At 34.4% G+C, this 21,327-nt stretch overlaps 2 protein-coding genes across 2 annotated transcripts; both read left to right on the forward strand.

The window, feature by feature from the left end:
* Positions 1 to 1,486: 1,486 nt before the first annotated feature.
* Positions 1,487 to 5,354, forward strand: LOC142621520 (FRIGIDA-like protein 4a). Its single transcript, XM_075794790.1, has 3 exons — positions 1,487 to 2,464; positions 4,305 to 4,480; positions 4,568 to 5,354. Exons 1-3 carry the CDS (start codon positions 1,627 to 1,629, stop codon positions 5,141 to 5,143), a joined length of 1,590 nt encoding a protein of 529 aa, XP_075650905.1. The 5' UTR covers positions 1,487 to 1,626; the 3' UTR covers positions 5,144 to 5,354.
* Positions 5,355 to 12,635: 7,281 nt separating this feature from the next.
* Positions 12,636 to 13,247, forward strand: LOC142634263 (uncharacterized). Its single transcript, XM_075808559.1, has one exon. The coding sequence runs from the start codon at positions 12,636 to 12,638 to the stop codon at positions 13,245 to 13,247; it is 612 nt and encodes a 203-aa protein (XP_075664674.1).
* Positions 13,248 to 21,327: the final 8,080 nt, after the last annotated feature.

The raw sequence follows: 21,327 nt of genomic DNA on the forward strand, positions 1-21,327 counted from the left end.
CAGATAACTCTTTATTTTTGTGCCATTGGGCCCAAAGCCCATTCTTTTCCTCGTTATCTAAACCATCCTTGAAATCTAGATTACAAACCCATCCTCTACAAATTAATTGTAAAAAAGGCCTTTTAAGCCCATTTCCTTCCAGTCATAATTTGGGAATTTGAATTGTGTCCTTACAACTAGCATACGGAAAGAATAAGAATATGTGTACTTTTTAGAATAAGAATCTATGCAAAATATTTTTTTTAACCTGACAACTCTCTCTCTCTCTCTCCTCCAATTTTTAGCAACTCTATTGCCACAATTCTTTTTTTCTTCCTCAAATTGCCCCAAATCAATTTTTCTCTCTCTCTTTTTTTTTTTTTTTTGAATTTCAGTAACTTGGCTGCCAGAATTCCTTTTTTTCCTTCAATTTCCGACCCAAATCAATTTCTCTCTCCTCTTTTCTCCAATTTTGGCAACTTGGTTGCCACATTTTTTTTTTTCATTTTCGATTTCTCTCTCCTCTTTTCTCCAATTTCGGCAACTTATTTGCCACAATTCTTTTTTTCCTCCATTTTCGGCAACTTCATAAATTCTCTCTCTCTCTCTCTCTCTCTCTCTCTCTCTCTCTCTCTCTCTCTCTCTCTCTCTCTCTCTCTCTTTTACAATTTCAGCAACTTGGTTGCCACAATTCCTTTTTTTTTTTTTCCCTTTGTTTTCGATATGCCAAAATTCCTATTAAAATTTTCTCTTTCCTCCCCTAAAATTTTGGCAACTTGGTTGCCAAAATTCCTATTAAAATTTTCTCTCTCCTCTCCTACAATTTCGGCAACTTGGTTGCCACGATTCTTTTTTTTTTTTCCTCCTATTTCTGCAACTTGGTTGCCACAATTGATTTTTTTTCCTTTCGAGCACTCTCTCCTTTGGGCACTTCATCTAGGCAGCAGGATTTCGATAATCTCATTATTGAAATTCAAATTTTTTTCACTCCAGCTATCACATCATTTTTCTCTCATCTCTCATACTTTTTGACTTTTTGTTAGAAATTTGGCAACAATGTTGCCGAAATTTGATTCTTTCTTCAATTTCCCAAATAACTTTCAACAGTTTCCATATCACAAAAAAAAAAAAAAAAAACTCACTTTTTTGCAATATTCAGCCAAAAGACTCTAGGAATTTCAGGTTCGTTTGATTGTAGAATCTTATTGAAAGCTTGAACTAAAGCGTTGATCCATCTATAATTATACTGACTTGAACCCCAATTTTTACCCCCACACCCCACAAGTATTTATACTTGTAGAATGATCGTCGCGTTGATGAGTTTGTTCACGATTAGGTGTGTATCAAATTAAAAGAAGTTTATCCATTTAAAAATAAATAAATAAAAATAATAAAAGAAGTTTAGGGGTAGAGAGATAATATATAATACTAGTTAAAGGACCTTCTTGTAATTTAACCAGTAATAAGGAACCTCTTTTACTCTGAAAATCAAAATTAAAAATTACGTACAAATAATTGACTTCAGTCTCTCAGCTTCAGAAAATATCAGAATACCACACAACATTCTTCTTCTTTTTCGCAATTAGGGTTTAGGGTTCTAAACCAGATACCTCCAAGAAGCGTCACCGTTTGCTCAATCTCCCAGCCATGGCGACCGAGTTGGTAATCAACTCAGACAGAGTTCAGAAATTGTTCGACGACCTGGAAGCCCAAAAGACGATTCTATCCTCATGTACCCAGCTATTCTCAACCCTATCCAACCGCTTCATTTCCCTCCAAGATTCTCTCTCCCAGAAATCCCAGTCCCTGGAAACCAAAATCCAAGCCCTGGAATCCAATTCCCGTGAAACCCTAGAGTCTCTGTCCCACCGCGAGGACTCGATTCCCGAGCGCGAGTCCGCCGCCGCAGCACGCATTGAGGAGCAGAGAGAAGCCGCCTTGGCCGATTTCGGGAAACCCGTTTCCGCGTCTGCCGAATTGTCGGAAACCCTAAAATCGCTTTCCCGGAGAGTGGATTCCTCGGGGCTGGTGAGGTACATCGTTTCGAAGCGGAAAGAGTCGGTTTCATTGCGTGCGGAGATCTCGAAGGCGATAGCGGAGGCGGTGGACCCCCCGAGGCTGGTGTTGGATGCAATGGAGGAGTTCTTGAAGCGCAAATCGGCTGATAAGCGGTGGGCGTGTGGAATGCTGATCCAGGCGCTGTTTCCGGAGATGAATTCGAAGAAGAATAAGGGACCGGAGTTTGCGAGGAGTGTGGTGGAGAGGGCGGCGGAGATGGTGTTGCTCTGGAAAGGGCAGATGGACGAGGAAGGCAGTGCGGTATATGGGCCTGCTGAGGCCGTGATGCTCTTGCAAATGGTGCTTGGGTTCGGGTTGCGGTCGAGGTTTGATGAGGAGTACTTGAGGAAGTTGGTGGTGGAGTTTGCGGCCAGGAGGGATATGGCGAAGCTTGCGGCTGCCTTGGGATTCGGAGAGAAAATTGGAGGTTGGTATTGGCTTCTAGCTTAATTGCTTATATTTGTTTGTGTTATATGTTGCATTGTAGTGTATGTTTGTATTACAGTTTAAACTTTTTGGTATGTTTAATTATGGTAATCTGTATTGCAAGTTATTGTTTTGTGAATGCCAATTCTTGGATAAGGCAAACATTAATTGCCATTGCGGTTGGTTGTGCCTATTTAACAAAAGAAATGCAACTGTTTACTAAAGAATTTGGTGTTCTGAATGCGGAACATGGTGCGTTTGAACATTTGTATTTTAATAGCCCATTACGTATGGTGTGTGTGATCAAAATGGGGCCATTACAAACATGGCATCTATGGATACAAGAGATTATGAAAATTAGAAACAATGACATATCGTGAATTTCTGAATCCTTTTATACATTGTTAAGGTTGATGTCTCTTTTCCATCCTGAAAAACATGTATCAGATTATGATTGTGGCTACAATCTTGTCTAAGTCAAGCTTCATTAATTCTATATGAGTTATAATCAAACTATTAATACTTGTTTGATGACCAACATGTATATAAGTATACTTAGAATAGTTGATTGAAATAGTGTCAAATGTCTGATTCTCAATAGATTAAGGATCATCACTGAACCCATCTACTGTATATTCATTTGATGTGCTTAGACATAGTTGTTTTATGGATCCATGGTCAGACCTTCCTTTATAGATGCATTCAGAAATTTATATCGATGCAAAAGGGTGGTTTATATCGATGATGAAGTGTGTTGCCTTGACTAATGGTCGATGGGGCATAGAACTTATGAACTGACTGCGCATGGGGAGCTTTCACCTATAGTTTTAGGCACAAACCAAACTCTTGTTGCCTTCCTGGTCGATAGTTTATTTTACTAGCAAAAGCTTAGAAGTTTAAGTAAGTCTCTTAATAGCCATTAATTAAATTAATGTGATAATCTATGTATAGTATATACTAATTAACATCCTGTTGTTGTGGAAAAGATGTATGAAGAGAGGTAGGTTGAGTTACAGGAGTCATTATTGCCTGAAAATATCAAGTTGATGTAAGAATCAATTACTTGATAATAGATTTAGCAAATGTGTTGGAACCTTTACAGATAGGTGTTCTTTTAAAGATACATTTAATGTCTTCCCTTGATTCACAGTCTAAAAAAAGTGCTTTCGCATACATAGTTTTGAATCCTGTGATGTGTTATCTATTTTTCCTCTGGAATAATGTCAAATTTGACATGTTGAAATTAGGCTCTTTTTTTTTTTAATAAATAAGGACATGAGAGTATGGGTTGATTTCCGATCATATTCCATTTGTTTATGACATGTTCCACACATTCATGCTTGGAAATCTCTCATTTTTTATGTGTTTCTTTTCAGTTGAACCTATCTTGACTACAGTGACTCATAGTATAATTTAACTAATGGTCCGTATAGTATCAGCTTATTTGGTTTTTGTTGAAAGTAGGCAAATACTTTGAAAAAGTGAGGTTTTAAAAAGTTGTACATAAACAAAATAAGCTAAAGGCTAAATGAAAAAGCTGATGGCAAGGGTTTGTTTGGGAATGGCTTATCTAGCTTTTTGCAAAACATTTTTTTGCTAAAAGTACTATAGATAAAAAGTAAAAGCTAATAAAATAAGTAGAAGACTCACATGAGACTTGCAAATAGTTGGGGAAAAAAACAATAAGTTGGCTTATAGTTACAATCAAGATCCAAATGCACACTAAGGATAAGAACAAAGTAAAATTGCTTCAGTTCCTTATTCACTTGTGCGGATGTCCAACTTTCTTTAATTTCATTTTGCCACATCATCTTCATTAAGGAGTTTTCTCATTTGTACAGATATTATTGATGAACTAGTGAAGAGTGGTAAAGAGTTGGAGGCGGTGTATTTTGCTTCTGAGGCTGGTTTGACTGAAAGATTTCCTGCTGTCTCTCTGATTAAGTCTTATCTCAAGAACTCCAAAAAGAATGCTAGCACCATTTTGAAGAATGGAAATAATAGCATGGCTGCAACAGTATGTGTAACATGTACAAATATAAGTTTTCTATCATCCGATTTTATGTATTCTGTGTGATTATTTGTTTTAAATCAATGTTTTCAGGAGGAGTCAAGCACTCTGGAGTTGAATTCCATTAGAGCCATCATCAAATGTGTAGAAGACCACAAGCTCGAATCAGAGTTCTCCCTTGATAGTTTGAGGAAGAGGGCTACTCATCTGGAGAAAGCCAAGGCAGAAAGGAAAAAGAGTTCAGCAGGGGCCAGCAAGCCTCAAAACAAGCGAGCTTATGGTTCTGGTGGTGGCCGGAGCAGTGGACCACCTTCTTTCCGTCCATCCAAAGCAGCCAAATTTAGTAATGCCTTCCCTCCTTTCAGCCGGAGGAACCCGGCTCCTCCTGCACAGCATAGTCCTGCTGCAAGATATTCTGGGCCATACAACTATCCTAGCCAAAGTATGTATGATGGTCCCAATACAACTCCTTATGCTTCGAGCTATGGTGTTCCCCACAGTCAAAGTCCTGCTGCACTTCCTCAACAGCATTACTCACTCCCTGTGGACAACATGGGTGCCGCTGGTTATCGGGCCACTGTTTCTTATGGAGGCCAGACTAGTTATGGTGCTTATGATTATGGCAATGCTGCTCCACCCACATACCAACCTTCATCATATACACAGTAATTTAGAAGCAGCAGTAGCCATATAATTAGAGGATTCTTTTTTCTTTCTTTTTTGTGTAATCTTGAAATGAGTTCCTGCTTCGTCATTTGGGAGTACACCCTTTTATCTTAATTTTCTCTGTTTCTCCCTTATTGGTGGTTGAAGTGGGAATAACTCAAGGTTCCCCATGAATTCTCTCTTTATATGAGTGAAAGGTGGATTTGATTATCAAGAGTGAGTCCCTGGAAATGTGCATCCTTTTGTTTTATCAGTGGATCAATTATAGGGCAACGGCGATGGATTGGCTTTTTCAATTCTGACTCAACCTGAACCAAATGTAGGATTTTTTTTTTCTCTTTTTAATTTTTTTTAAAGGGTTTAGGTTTACATTTTTCTTTACTTTTTTTTTTTAGTTTCTTTTAAATTTCTGACCCAACCATCCTTTTTTTTTCATGCCTAAACAGATGGTGTTTAAATTTTAGGCATAAATGCACTTTTAGTTCTTACATTTTGACTTTTTTTCATTTTAGCCCTTACATTTTAATTTTACCACTTTTAGTTCCTAATTAATTAATGCATGCTATTTTGGTCATTTCTGTCAGTCAATAGACAGAAATATTTGAGGTGGCAAACTAAGTGCGCTGCTAGCACATCAAATGCTGATGTGACCAATTAAAATCTAATTTATTATTATTATTATTATTATTATTATTATTATTATTATTAATTTTTAGGTAAGAGCACAAGAACTTGTTCTTCATGTTCTTCTCAAATCCAAGAACAATCAAACGTAGAACAAAAGTACAATCAAAGCTAGAACAATGCAAAATTTCATACAAAATTCCTATCCTCCACCAAACCTCCAGAACATGAAAAAATCATCAAACCTCCAACCCAGAAAAATGTCAAACCCAGAAACCTCCAACCTAGAACATGAACTTCATTCTTGACGTTCTTCTCCAAATCAAGACAAACCCAATTGACTAACCCACTCAAAATCAATCTCAGTACAAAAGATTCCAACACAATCAACATTGAAACCTCTAGGAAATCAAACCCATAAATCCAGAAAAATATACAAATCCGCATTAAAAAAAAAAAAAAAAACACCAAACAAACAAACTTAGAACAGTTTGGGCAAAATCTCAGAACACAAACAAACTTAGAACACATATAAACCCAAAACATCAAGGGCAAAAAAAAAAAAAAAAAAACACAAACAAACCCAGAATTCGCCATCAACAACAACACCATGCCGATCAACAACACCAAATCTGTTGTCAACAAACCCAAATTCACCATCAACAGCTTCGAATCCACCATCAACAAACCCAAATCCGCCATCAACAACACAAGAGCACCAATGTTCTCTGCCTTCCTTCTTTGGCGGAAAACTCCTCATGCAAAGTGACCTCGACCACTCCGATCCGGGGCTCCAACGCCATCGTTCTCTCTCACCCAGGTTGAGTTCATTTTTCCAATGAAATCCATTGTTCCCATCGTTTTCTCTGCATCAAGAGAGAAGCTTGATCTGCTGTCTTGATTTGCTCACATTGATCTTCTTGCCGTTGGTCTGCTTGTGAGTTTGTGAGCTCCGGCGCCTGGTGGAGAAGAAGGCTGAGCTTGTGAGCTTAGTGGTAGAGAGTGTAGGGTGAAGAGAGAGAAAGAGGGAGTTTGAGATTAGTGGTAGAGAGTGCAGAAGATTTTTTTTAAGCTGATGAGGTTAACCAAAAACAAAAACAAAAAGAATTAAAACGATTATGAATTTTTATTTTTTAAGAAATGATTTTAGTTTAAATTAGATTTAAGGTTTTTAAAAAAAAAAATTAATTTACTTTTTTTAAATAAATTTTCTTAGCTAGCTTTTTTTATTAATTTAAATGCTAACATGGCATTTGACATGGATTCTGTAATGGGTGACGTGGATTTGGAAATTGCTGATGTGTCATGGGTGATGTGAATTTTTAATAATATTTAAGTCTTCTGTTAGCCACCTTAGATAATTCCGTTTGTTGACTGACGAAAAGAACCAAAATAACACGCATTAATTGATTTAGGGATTAAAAGTGGTGAAATTAAAATGTAGGGACCAAAATGAAAAAAGCCAAAATGTAGGGACTAAAAGTGCATTTACGCCTAAATTTTATTAAAATATCTCTATCATAATTTTTGTTACACATAATTTTAGATTTTATAATAAAAGTGAGTGTGCAAAATTCTAGTACCATAAAGGCACAAACTTCTACATCATAAATTTTGAGTGGTGGAGAAAAATGGTAAATTCATGTGAAAGTGACAGACAGTCAGTCAGTAATAGTCTTTCATGTAGGATGATTGTGGCAAAAGTTGCGGCTTAATGTTCTATTTGTTTTACTAATAAAATATTTTGCACATGTAAAACATTTTCGGGTGTTTAGTGTGACATGTGAAATTTTCAAGCAAACCACCAAAACCACAACTACTAGAGCTAAAGGTCCAGTGACAAGACTGCTGGCGACCACTGTTGGAATGATGTCTTTGGTGACTAAACTAGCAACAACGATCATCGAAATGGTGGCTTCGGCCACTGGACTGTCGAAACGATGTCTCCAATGATTGGGTTGTTAGCACCGATCATTGAAATGATGACTTCGACCACTCAACTGCTAGTGTTGGTCATTGGAATGGTAGCTCCGAGCACTGGACCGTTGGCGACTACCACCACACCTATGACCTAGTCACCAAATGGGAGAGGGGAGCTATAGTGTGTTTTTGGAAATGTTTTACCTAGTTTTTAAAGGTAAAACATTTTCCAACTTTTTATAAATGATTTTATGGTCAACAGAAAATATTTTACAAGTTTGATCACATTTTACATACAAACACCTAAAAATGGGAAAACTTTTTCTGGAAAATAATTAACTTTAACCAAATGGAGCGTTAAAGTAAAATATTTTTCGAAAAATATTTTCCCATTTTTAAGTGTTTGTTTACAGGTAAAATGTAGTCAAACTTAAAAAATATTTTCTATTGACCGTAAATCCTTTTATAAAAAGTTGTAAAATGTTTTATCTTAAAAAATTTGGTAAAATATTTTTCAAAAACACAAAATGGCTTCTCCTCCCCCCATCTGGTGACTAGGTTATCGGTTTGGGGACATCGCACCAACAATCGATGCTGGTAGTCTAATGGTTGGAGACTATACACTAACGACCGGTGCTGGCAATTCATTGGCTGGAGACGCCACACCGACCACCAATGTTGGTGGTTCCGTGGCTGAAGCATGATTTTGAAAAATGGAATATTCAAAGAACAGGAAAAGGGACCGATTCTTGGTTTTGATCGGTTTTCTCGATTTTTGATAACCTTGTTTTGAGTCCAGATTTGGCTTAACTAGGAAAACCAGAAGGTTCAATCCAATTTTTCTAATAGTGGACCGGAGACACCGTTCCGACAACAATCATTAGCAGTCTGGTCATCGAAGCCATCGTTATGACTTTTGATTCCAATGGTCTAGTCACTAAACCTCCAGCACTAGTGCTTTTGGTGGCTGAGGCACCGATTTTATTGGTTTGTTTGAAAAATTTTACTTGTGATACCAAATACTTGAAAATATATTACTTCAAAACAAACGAAGAGCAGACAAAGTGTTAGTTTGTGGTACTAGAATTACTTGTGAGTGTGTTACTCTCTGAAAAATTGTTTAAATTATCTTATATAATATATAATAGCCAAAGATGTTTAGCTATTAGTTGACCTTCTAATATTTGTCCACATAAGCTTTGGTAGTCGCACAATTTTACACATTATTTTTTGATTATGTCAAAATGAGAGTATTAAATTGGCTGTTACTCAACAAATTGAAGAGTTTTAAACCAATTACTACTTGGCAACTTGGAGAGTTTTACACTGACTACTACTCAACAACATGAAGAGTTTTAAACATTTTATTTTATTTTATACAAGATAGAAGTTCTACTCTAAACTAATCTTAGTGTATATGTGCGTGAAACTCCCTCCTGGAGATTTGAATCTCGGCCCTTGCTCCACACATCCCACAAACACTTATACTTGTGGAGTGACCATCGCACCAAGGGTATGCGGTGGTGAGTTTTAAACAAATTACTAGTCAACAACATGGAGAGTTTTATACCAAACCAAAGATGTTCGACTATTAATTGACTTTCTAATATTTTGTCACAAGCTTTGGTAAGCCCACAATTTTCCACATCATTTATTTATTTATCATGTCAAAATGAGAGTTTTAAACCAAATACTACTCAACAAACTGAAGAGTTTTAAACCAACTACTACTCAGCAATGTGGAGAGTTTTAAACCAAATTGACCTACTATATATATATATATATACACAACACCGCACCAAAACCCTCTATGCGGTTTACCTTCTCTCCACCGTTTATGCTCTTTTATTTCTATAGACCTTTCATACTTAAGCCTGAAGGTATCTTTTACATGAATTTCTCTTTAACTGTTACTTTTGTTATTCACATTTTTTCTTTAATATTCTGTTTGTGTATCTTTTTTCATATATTTACTTCCATTGCTTGTGTGTTTGTGTAATATTTTATCAAGAACCAAACTTCTAGCTCTAGACACCGTGTTTGATTCTAGAGTTTTTATAGATGGAGTAAATGCTAAATGAAAGCTAGATGTAATGGATGCCACCAAAGTATTTTTATTTATTTATTCTCATGCTCTATAGAATATTATTTTTGAATCACTCTATTTATTCCCCCCCCCCCCCCCCCCCCCCAAGAGCTAAAATCTTCAATAGAACTTAGAAAAATTTCTTTTGTCATTAAGTTGTTGTATTTTGTTATTCCATGTTTCATAAAAGTTTAAATATGATAGAAACATAAATAGTGTGTCTTTGTTTTATCTTATAAAAAAAAAAATACAATATGGTTATTTTCTCAAATTATGTCTATTTTTGTTTTGTATTATAAATATTGATTTTCATTATTTTTTTAACTAATTGTAGCGTTGAAGATATTTACATATTGTTAACTCTTTTATGCATCGCACGAGTTAGCAACTAGATATTATACTAATGTTCAAATCACGAACTGATCTAGGATTTCATGCTAAGGGGGCCAAAGATAAGAGAAAAAATAAAAATAAAAAAATTTCAAATAATCATCCATATAGTATTAACAAACTATCAACAAAGACAAATGCACAAATAGTTGTTGGTAGATACAATCATCTACCAACAAAAACAAAAGACTCAAAGCACTATTGTTTCTTAATATATTATCTATGAAAGAGGAACTTGATGCTTTTTTAAATCTTCAAAATCATCTACGATTGAATTCAAACTAAATGTTAAAGTTATGTCCCTTTCAATGTATAAGATCAAAGAGTCTGTCAAAAAATCATTTTCCATTTACCTAATTTAAAAATATTAGTTATAAAATTATGAGTTGACAATATGGACAAGTCCCAATTTTATTTTGTCAAATTTTTGTGACATTATTATATTTTGTATTTTTTTTTGTCTCTTTATCTTTTGGTCTCTTTATCTTTGTTAGACTGTTACTATTACCCCCACTACTATGAAAGTATAATGCACACTACTTTTCCTAACTTTACCTTCTTCTTTTTTTGCACCTATCGCTTGTTCCCTATTGTTGCCACACTACCAACAAATAGTCAAAGTCTCAAACACCAAACAAAATTATATATTCTCTACAGACTCTCTCTCTCTCTCTCTCTCTCTCTCTCTCTCTCTCTCTCTCTATATATATATATATATATATATATATATATAAACTTTATTGACAAATCACAACTCACTTTTCACTATCTCAGACACGTAGCAGCTGCAAAAACAAATAACACAGAGACCCCCAAACACAGATTTACATATTCAAATTTAATTCACAATCACCCTCAGCACAAAAAAAAAAAAAAAAACCACAAACCACAATCACAGATGATAGATTCACAAACATTATAATTGTATGGGGTAGAGAGAAAAATCATACAAAATCAATGTTAAGTTTTAAAGTTGAATAAGAGAAAAAAAAAAATACTTAAAAGCATATCAGGATTCGAGATGGAGGCTGGAGGTTATAGTGGCCGGTGTGTGAGGTGGGGTGGGTAGGTCAAGCTGCCGATAGCAGCGGTAACGAGAGGCATGTGAGAACTTTGGGTTAGTCACTGCCTCACTGGGTTGATTGGCTGGTCAATGGGTTAATGGCGGTGAGGTGAGCTCACATGGGTGGTTGACAGTTGTGGCGGCGGTGTGGTTGGTGAAGTGAGTCACTCACTGTCACCGTCAATCTCTTCTTTAGTCTCTTGACCTCTCTTGGCTCTCTATTTCTTCTTTTATTATTTTTTTTTTCCTACATCAGGAAAATTTTTGAATTGGGCTTTTAATTAGCTTGGTTTAGGTTGGTTGGGCTATTAAGATATATATAGACACACACCTTAGAGTTTTTTTAAGAAGTAATGAAATCTAGATCTAACTTTGTATTTGAACCACAATAATCAAAAGAAGATATAAGGTTTGAAGCAAATTGGCATCAATTAGAAGTATATAATGACATTTGTGTTATTCTTCAAAAAAAAATTATACATGTTCATTTTTCTATGTGACACATATATGAACAACTAGTCGTTAATCCATGCGATGCATGAGAAAAATATTCAAAGAGATTTTTTTTAAAAATAGTAGTAATATATATACGGATTAGCGACTAGTTTGTTGTATATATAGGTATATACAAGGATATGTTGTAATAATGATGTTTGAGTTTGGAGAATATGGTTTCATAAAGTGAAAATTCAAGTTCTGGAATTTTCTGAATGAAAATTTGAAAATCTGTATTTTCGATCGGTCAAAGCTTTGGCCCAATCGATCGAAAATGTTAAAGAAAAAATCTTGGAGTTTCTGGATGTCTTGATTGATGTTCGATTCCTGTTCGTTTGATTAAAAAGAGCACTTGATCGATTAAAAGTAATTTTCAACTGATTGAAAATTGTGAAATAGGTTTTTTTGCAGAATTTTCTGATGACTGTTCAGAAAGGTTGAAGAGATTTCAAGCTTTGTTAATGGTTTTATGAAAAGTTTTAACTCTCCATATGTGCCTTTTGATGAAATATAACCCTATGGGTATAAATAGAGGCTTATGTTCACTTAAAGTTAGAGAGAAACATAAGAAATCTTGTGGTCATTCTCCAGAATTGCTATTTGTAAAACCCAACATAAGAAATCTTGGTTGTATCCTGAGGACAAATTTATGATAACCCTTTAGTAACAAAACTGTGGGGGGGGGGGATATTGTTGAAGGAAAACGATATAGTGCCTCCAAGTTATCTATTTTCTGTTTGTCTTTTGTGTTAACCTTGTTCTTCCATTATTACTTTGTATAATATCTCTAACAATCTTAGACAATATTTCCTACAATGGAGGGAGCAAGTGATGTTTAAGCGTTAAAGATGTTGAATCATGAGTTGGTGAAATTGGATCGCTTTGATGGAACCAATTTCTCTCAATGAAAAGACAAGATGAAATTCCTATTTACTACACTTAAACTTTTCTATGTCTTGGACCTGAATTTGATGCCTTTTCCTACTGCGAGTGATGAAGATACTGATGAGATTAAGGCACAAAGAAAGAAACGAGAGGAAGATGAATTGATATGTAGAGGGTATATTCTCAATACTCTTTCAGATCGTCTCTATGATCTCTACACATCAATGAAGTCACCGAAGGAGATTTGGAATGCTTTGGAGGCAAAGTACAAAACTGAGAAAGTAAGTACAAATAAGTTTATTATTCAAGAGTATTTTGATTATAAAATACTTGATAATATCTCAGTTTTAGATCAAGTGCATGAGTTACAGATTTTGGTCAATAAACTCTGTGATTTGTCAATCAATATTCCTAAATCATTCCAAGTGGCTGCAATCATTGCAAAACTCCCACCAATTTGGAATAATTTTAGGAAGAAACTTCTGCATATGTCGGAAGATCTTACTTTAGAACAATTCGGACATCTTCAAATTGAAGAGGAAAGTCGGGTTAGAGATGTGACTAACACCGATTCTAAAGGAAATATAAACAATGTGAGAAATGTTCAAAGTGGGAGTTTGAGTAAGACCAATAAGCACTTCTAAGTGAACAAAAGTGGAAGTGGTTTTAAGAAGAACAACTTCAAGAATCCCAACAAGGACAAGAAGAACCAGGTATGTTTCCATTGTGGAAAGAAATGTCATTACATTCGTGAATGTAAACTCTTAAAGAACAAGAAAAAGGATGAAGAAGGCAATGTCATTGAAACGAATTTCATTGAGGACATTGTTGCCATGGTAAGTGGCATACATATTGATATGATCGTTGAAGTTCATATGGCTGTGATTGTAAATACTTTTGATTGGTGGTTCAATTCGGGTGCAACGGTGCATGTGTGCAACAACGAGCAATACAAGACTTATGATGAGTCTTCCATAGAACAACAAGTGCTGATGGGGAACCACAATAAAACAAAGGTTCTTGGAAAGGGCATCGTTGAAGTGAAAATGAGTTCCGGCAAGATGATGATCTTGACCAATGTTTTTCATGCACCCGATATCAAGAAGAATCTTGTGTCTGCCAATTTGTTAGGTAAAAGTGGTGTAAATGTTGTACTTGAATCAAACAAGTTAATCTTATCCAAGAATGAGATATTTGTAGGAAAGGGATATGCTACTGATGGCATGTACAAACTAAGTTTTATTAATTAAAAAGTTTCTAGTTGTGCTTATATTGTTGATTCTTTATATTTGTGGCGTGCTAGATTAGGACATTTAAATTTCAAATACTTGAAGTTTATGTCAAAGTATGGTATGATATCATATAAGCACGATGATGAAAAGAAATGTGAGATTTGTATTCAAGCAAAGATGACAAAGAAATATTTTTCTATGTTGAAAAGAAATTCTATTATTCTTATACACCCCAACAAAATGGTTTGGTTGAAAGAAAAAAATAAGACTCTTGTAGACATGGTAAATGCCATGATCTTGAGGGAGATGCATTGCTTACAGCATGTCATGTGCACAATAAAGTACCTTCCAAGAAGATTAAAGTATCTCCATATGAGTTATGGAGTGGAAGGAAACCAAATTTTGATTATATCAATGTGTGGGAGTGTTTAGCCTTTTATAGAATGGTTGATCCAAAAAAAAAAAAACAAAATTAGGACCAAGAGCTATGAAAAGTGTGTTTGTAGGTAATGTTGAAAATTCAAAGGCATATAGATTATTAGACTTAAGCTCTAATATAGTGGTGGAATCAAGAGATATTGTATTTATTGAGGATAAATTCAGTAAAGATTCTATGAATGCTTTGATACCTACAAACACAACAAAGTGACTTTAATCCAAATACTACTTTGGGTGGTACTAAAATGATTGAAAGTGGTTCACCAAGTGAACAAAGAAAGATTCAAAGGATAAGAAGAGTGAAGGACTTTGGTTCAAATTTCATTTCTTATCAAGCTCAATTGTACCTTGTTGAAGGTAATAGACAGGTGGTCTTACATAAAATACCTATAGTGTTTAACACAGAGGATGATCCTAAAACATTTGAGGAAACTATGTCTTCTAGAGATTCAGTTTTCTGGAAAGAAGTTGTAAATGATGAAATAGACTCAATATTATCTAATAATACTTGGGTCTTAGTGGATCTACCTACTGGTTCTAAACCAATTGGTTGTAAATGGGTGTTTAGAAGAAAATATAATACTAATGGATCGATACAAACCTTTAAAGCAAGGTTAGTGGCAAAAGGCTTTAAACAAAGGGAAAGAGTAGACTACTTTGATACCTATGCACCGGTGGCTAGGATCACGTCTACTCGTGTGTTGTTAGCACTAGCATCCGTATATAAGTTGATTGTATATCAAATGGATGTTAAGATAGCTTTCCTAAATGGTGATCTTGATGAGGAAGTTTACATGGAACAACCTGAGGGTTTTGTACTTTCTAGAAATGAAAAGAAAGTTTGCAAGTTAGTCAAGTCTTTGTATGGCTTGAAACAAGTTCCAAAACAATAGCATGAGAAGTTTGACTCAGCAATTTTGTCAGATGGCTTTATGCACAATAGTTTCGACAAATGTATGTATTCCAAATTCACAAAGGAATATGGAGTCATTGTATACCTTCATGTGGATGATATGCTCATATTTGGTATGGATATGAAAGGTGTATGTGAAACCAAAAAGTATATTTCTTCTATGTTTCAAGTGAAAGATTTAAACGAAGTAGATACTATTTTGGGAATCAAAATTAAAAGACATAGTGAGGGATTTGTACTGTGTCAATCTCATTATATTGATAAAGTGCTTTAAAGATTTGAACATCTTAATATAAAGGAAGAAAATACACATTTCAATCGGAGCATAAAGTTGGGTGAAAACATTGGAAGAGCAGTAGCACAGCTCGAGTATGCTAGTGCTATTGTTAGCATGATGTGTGCTATGCATTATACAAGACCAGACATATCATTTTCAGTTAAAAAACTTTCTGGATTTACAAGTAATCCAAGTGTGAATCGCTGGAAAGCAATTGGTAGAGTTCTTGGTTATTTAAAGAAAACCATAAGTTTGAGACTCTTTTATTCTGAATTTCCAGCTGTATTGGAAGATTATTCAGATGCTAGTTGGATTACTAGTGTGAGTGATAATAAATCCACGTCTGGTTGGATATTCACTCTTGGTGAGGGTGCCATCTCTTGGGCATCAAAGAAACAAATGTGTATTTCTCACTCAACCATGGAATTAGAATTTATAGCCTTGGTGGCAGCAGGCAAGGAAGCAAAATGACTTAGAAATATGTTGTTAGACATAGAGTTGTGGCCGTAACCAATACTGGTCATTTTGGTGTACTGTGATAGTGAAGGCACCTTAGGTAGAGTATGCAGTAAAATGTATAATGGTAAGTCTAAACATATAGGTCTAAGACAAGATTACATAAGACAATTAATAGAATCTGGTACCATTTCAATTGTCTATGTAAGGTCAAATAATAATTTAATAGACCCTTTAACCAAAGCAGTGTCTTGAGATATGGTTGGAATAACATCCATTGGAATGAAACTAAAACCCTTCTTTTAAGAGAATTACCAATAGTGGGAACCTAACCTCGAATTGATTTAATCTAAGAAGCTTAATGGGTAACAACAAACTATTGATACGTGGATAGTAAGAGCACTAATTTTGTGTCTCATTCAGGATAGATTAGTGCATACTGTTACGATATAATTGAGGATAAGTTTTGCACTCTTAATGAAGTTCATAAAGTATAAATGTCTGTGTAACAGAGGCATAAGAAAGAACTTCAACTTTGTGAACATAGAAGTGGTGCCACTTCTAGCAAGAGTAAAGGGTTTTCTCTTGTAAATGTTTACTAAACTGGAAAGAGCACAAGGCCATAATAGTGCTAACAACAGTGGATTTCTAAATGTGTTGTGGATGTTCTCATGTGTGTGTTGTTTCCGATTTCAACACATAAGAGTTTTGGTTAAGCACCAAACCACCATTAACTCTGTTGATTTCTTGAGTAATTACACTAAAGGGAGGTTTAAGTTGAAAGACACCTTCCATTATGCATGATAGGATATCAATCAAGTTAAACATATACTATTACAACCTAGTGGGGGATTTTTGTATATATAGGTATGTGCAAGAATAGGTTGTAATAATGATGTTTGAGTTTGGAGAATATGGTTTCATAAAGTGAAAATTCAAGTTCTGGAATTTTCTAAGTGAAAATTTGAGAATCAATATTTTCAATTGGTCGAAACTTTGGCTTGATTGATTGAAAATGGTAAAGAAAAAATCCTGGAGTTTCTAGATGTCTTGATCGCTGTTCGATTCCTGTTCAACCTATCGAAAAGAGCACTTGATCGATTGAAAGTAATTTTCGACCGATCGAAAATCGTGAAACAGGATTTTTGCAGAATTTTCTGGTGACTGTTTAGAAAGGTTGAAGAGGTTTCAAGCCTTGTTATCTATTTTATGAAACGCTTTAACTTTCCATACGTGCTTTTTGATGAAATATAACTCTATGGGTATAAATAGAGGCTTATGTTCACTTGAAGTTAAAGAGAAATACAAGAAATCTTGTGGTCATTCTCCAGAATTGCTATCTGTAGAACCCAACATCTTGGTTGTATCCTAGGGACAAATTTGCGATAATCCTTTAGTAACAAAACTGTGGGGGGCAAATATTGTCTAAGGAAAATGATATAGTACCTCAAAGTTATCTATTATCTGTTTGTCTTTTGTATTAATTTTGTTCTTCTATTATTACTTTGTGTAATATCCCCAACATAGTTGTGCATCAAAGTGATGATCAAATGATTGACTAAACTCATGCATAAATCTCATGGTATTAATTTGGAACTCCCAAGAAAAGTACGGTCATCATCGATTAGCTATGCCTAGAAAGAAAAGCATGAAAATTAGAACCGGATAAAGTTTGAGTACAAATTTTGTTGTAGTTAATGAATACAATTCCCACTAAAAAAATTGACATAGTTATAAATTTTGAAAATCTAACTGTTGAATTACATGTTCTTAACATGTATATAAAATTTCAAGCCAATCAAATTTTATTTATTATTCAATTCATAAACTTATTTTTTTAGTAAATGATTTTAAACTACAAAAAATTTGAAATTTAAATATTTGATTGATGACATAGCAACTAAGTTTAGATATTCTAAAAACTTTGCGAGCATGAAGAATAAAAAAAAAATGTAATCCAATGATAGATTTATCAAAATTCATATCCCATAAAAACATATTAGGTGAAGTCGTAACCATTGACTATAACAAAATTTGTGGCTAAACTTTGTTTGTGGAACTAGAAATTGAGAGTAACATCATGATCAAGGTACGTGACTGATTCCCCCAATCTCACCCATGATAACCACATCAATGCCCAATTTGGACAATAACCAAGGTGACATATACAATTAAAGAGCAACATAGACGACTATCAAGCCTTTAAATTCATGATAGCCAAGGCACGTGATTCCCCAATCTCACCCATGATAGCCACATCAATGCCCAAAATTTGGACCATAACCAAAGTGATAGATACAATTAAAGAGCGACATACACCACTATCAAGCCTATAAATTCATGGTGGGTTCCAATTAACTCAACTGGTAAAATCTCTGATGGTTGAATAAGAGATCTGGAGTTCAATTTCCGCCTACACCAAAAACTAATTGGTTTCTTGGTCTGATGACAAAGAGCACTCATCAGGAACGGACGCCATAAGTTGAAACTCCCTAAAAAAAAAAAAAAGCCTATAAATTCATGGCTTCTCTCTGCCACAAACAGGACAAAAAAATAATAAATAGTGGCTTCTCTACTAGAATAAGATATGAGAAATCTATGAACTGTAATAGAATTTTCTCTGGTAAATTAATTAGCTAACTTTTATAATATAGAAACATATTACATTCATGGATCTCTTAAATTTCAATGACCAGAGATTTTATCAATTAAGTTTAAACTAACTGAAATCCACACTTAACTAACTTAACATTGGAGATTTTAGACAAGTGCCACACCAGTACCATCAAAATTCTTTTTCTTATGTCTTACAGGAATAGTGCTCTATTAGCAGGTCCGTCATTTTTCTGTTGATTCATCATCAAATATAATTAACACTGATATGTTGCTCATTTGACTGTCTGACGGAACCTTCCCTATGGAGCATCTTTCAAATTCTAAGGCAAATAAATGAACGAGGAAGAAATTGTAATCTAATTCTAAAATAAGTGTTTTCCTACATATTTTGGAAACTAAAATCTTTCCGGTGTTTTCTTAAAGTGGCATAAATATAATTTTTTGAATGCACTAATGATTTTCCATGAACTTACGGGATTTGATGAAAGCCCAGCAAACTGGATTTTTTTTCAAAATAACACTAGTTTTCAAACAATTTTGTTAGTTAGTATGTTTTCAAAATTATTTAGGAAACTAACATCTTCAGTGCAACAGACTCAATTTTGGTGTGCTAAATTGAGTATAATGAAGATGATTTCAACATGAAACTCAAGTGTACTGGACTCAAGTTCTATCATATAAAACTCGAGTCCATAGGACTTGATTTCTTTTAAATTAGCCTTATAGGTCTTTATCTTCTTCGAACCACTTCTCCTCTTCTTCTTCTTCTTCTCTTCTTTGTGGGTCTTGAGTTCCTTCAATGCCCAGATGCACACACAAATAATTGCTCAATTGAACAAGGAACAAACCCAGATCGAACCAGGAACGAGGAAAAACAAGAGAAAAAAAAAACGTTAGCCCAGATTGAACAAGGAACAAGGAAAAGCAAGAAAAAAAAAAGAGGTAGTGAAAAGACCTGCAAAATCAGTGCTGCTATGGTCAGCAGAGATACTTCCTCTCCTCTGCCAAATTACCAAGATTAATTTAGGTATTTGTTTTGGGTTTTGTTCTTGGGTTTTTGGGGCTAGAAGTGGGTGTTTAGTTTTGTTCTTGGGTATTTGGAGCTGGAAGTGGGAGAGAATGACATTTGATCCACTCTTCGTTCTCCCTTTTCATCGCCCTCGATTGCTTTGAAAGTGATTGCCTGAGAGAAGATGAGAGTGTGGGATTAGGATTAGGACTGGGGTTTGGTTCTTGTTTTCTGAGTTTGCTATTGAGAGGAGATAAGAGTTGGGTGGGTTTGTTTTCTGGTTTACCGTTAAACAAAATCGAGTCCTACAGACTCGAGTTTTATATAATAGAACTCGAGTCTAACGGTCTCGAGTTTCATTGGATGTTGAAATCGTGTGCATTAACTCGATTTAGCGCACCAAAATCGAGTCTATTGCACTCGAGAGGTTAGTTTCCTAAATAGTTTTTAAAATGTGCTAACTAACAAAATTGTGTGAAAACTAGTATTATTTTGAAAAAAAATTCCCAGCAAACCTATACAGTGGGAATTTTTTTCCTGAATAAGAATAATTCGATCCATCAAAAAAGAGAGAAACAAACAAGGAAATTTGATTATAATTCAATTCAGATGGGCCCGAACAACATGATCCTCAGCCATCTCGCGTAAGCAAGATTGAAAAGCACTGGCGGCTCTACAGCCAGCCCAGGGGGTTCAAATGAACCCCCTGGCTTGGCCCAAAATAAAAATTATATATAAAATTAAAAAAAAAATTTTTACCCTTACAATAAAACTTTGAACACCCTAACCCTGAATTTTGTTTAAACTCAATTGAAACAAACTTGATATATAATCATATTAGTGCTATTTTCACAATATTTTTATAATAAAGGTTAAGTGACAAGTTGTAATTGACTTTTTATCTAAACCCATAATTGACATTACTTTTTTACATAACTTTAACAACTTGTTATCTAGATTTTATTGTGTAAATGTTTTGTCAGTAACACTACTCTTAAAATTGCTCCTTTGTTAAAAAATATATAAACCTTATCTCTGCACTCTAGCTTACTTTATTGTTGATGGCATAATGAAACTATTTTTTCTTGCACTTTTCTTCTTCATCCAAAAAAAAATTACACTACTTGTATAACTAATTGATCTGTATTTACATATATTATTCTTTTCTCATTCTCTCTTTCTCCCTTTTATATTTTCTTTCTTTCTAATCAAGTAGTTTGATAAGTGTTCTACAGTTTTTCGAGTCCAAAAAGACTTTCAGTGCTTGCTCCAATTCCTAGAGAATGACCACATGTGTGGTTAAAAATCCATACACTTCAAAAACAAAATCTAATAGAAGTTACTATTTATTTTCCTTAGTTTAACTTGTACTCTTAGACCTACTCTTAGGTGTGTTACTATTTTTTTATCATATAATTTTATTTAATTGATATTACATATGATTATAATAAATTAGTATTAATTTGACAAATATTATAATTAGTTATTTATTTATGCATTCTATCGTTGTTTTCTTACCAATCTTAAAACTACTAATAATTCTTTTAGACTATTTTACAATATAGTTGTATTGTATACTATTTAGAATACTATGTTAGATTATTGTATGTAATATGACAATTGTATATTCCAAAAAAAAAATTTATTTTCTTTTTTACTCCCCACAACAAAATCCTAGCATAATAAAAGAAAATCCTGGAGTTGCCACTATTGAAAAGGCAAACAATTAGTTTTATAGAACAAAAAAAAAAAAAGCAAGCAGGTAGTGGGTAGACGTATAATG

Source organism: Castanea sativa, chromosome 1, assembly GCF_040712315.1.
Source record: "Castanea sativa cultivar Marrone di Chiusa Pesio chromosome 1, ASM4071231v1".
NCBI lineage: Eukaryota > Viridiplantae > Streptophyta > Magnoliopsida > Fagales > Fagaceae > Castanea > Castanea sativa.

Excerpts from the sequence above, each read along its gene's own strand:
- LOC142634263 (XM_075808559.1), top strand. The coding sequence starts at position 12,636 with ATGAAATTCCTATTTACTACACTTAAACTTTTCTATGTCTTGGACCTG.
- LOC142621520 (XM_075794790.1), top strand. The coding sequence starts at position 1,627 with ATGGCGACCGAGTTGGTAATCAACTCAGACAGAGTTCAGAAATTGTTC. Across the intron at positions 2,465-4,304 it reads ATTCGGAGAGAAAATTGGAG|ATATTATTGATGAACTAGTG; the intron begins GTTGGTATTGGC and ends TCATTTGTACAG. Across the intron at positions 4,481-4,567 it reads ATAATAGCATGGCTGCAACA|GAGGAGTCAAGCACTCTGGA; the intron begins GTATGTGTAACA and ends CAATGTTTTCAG.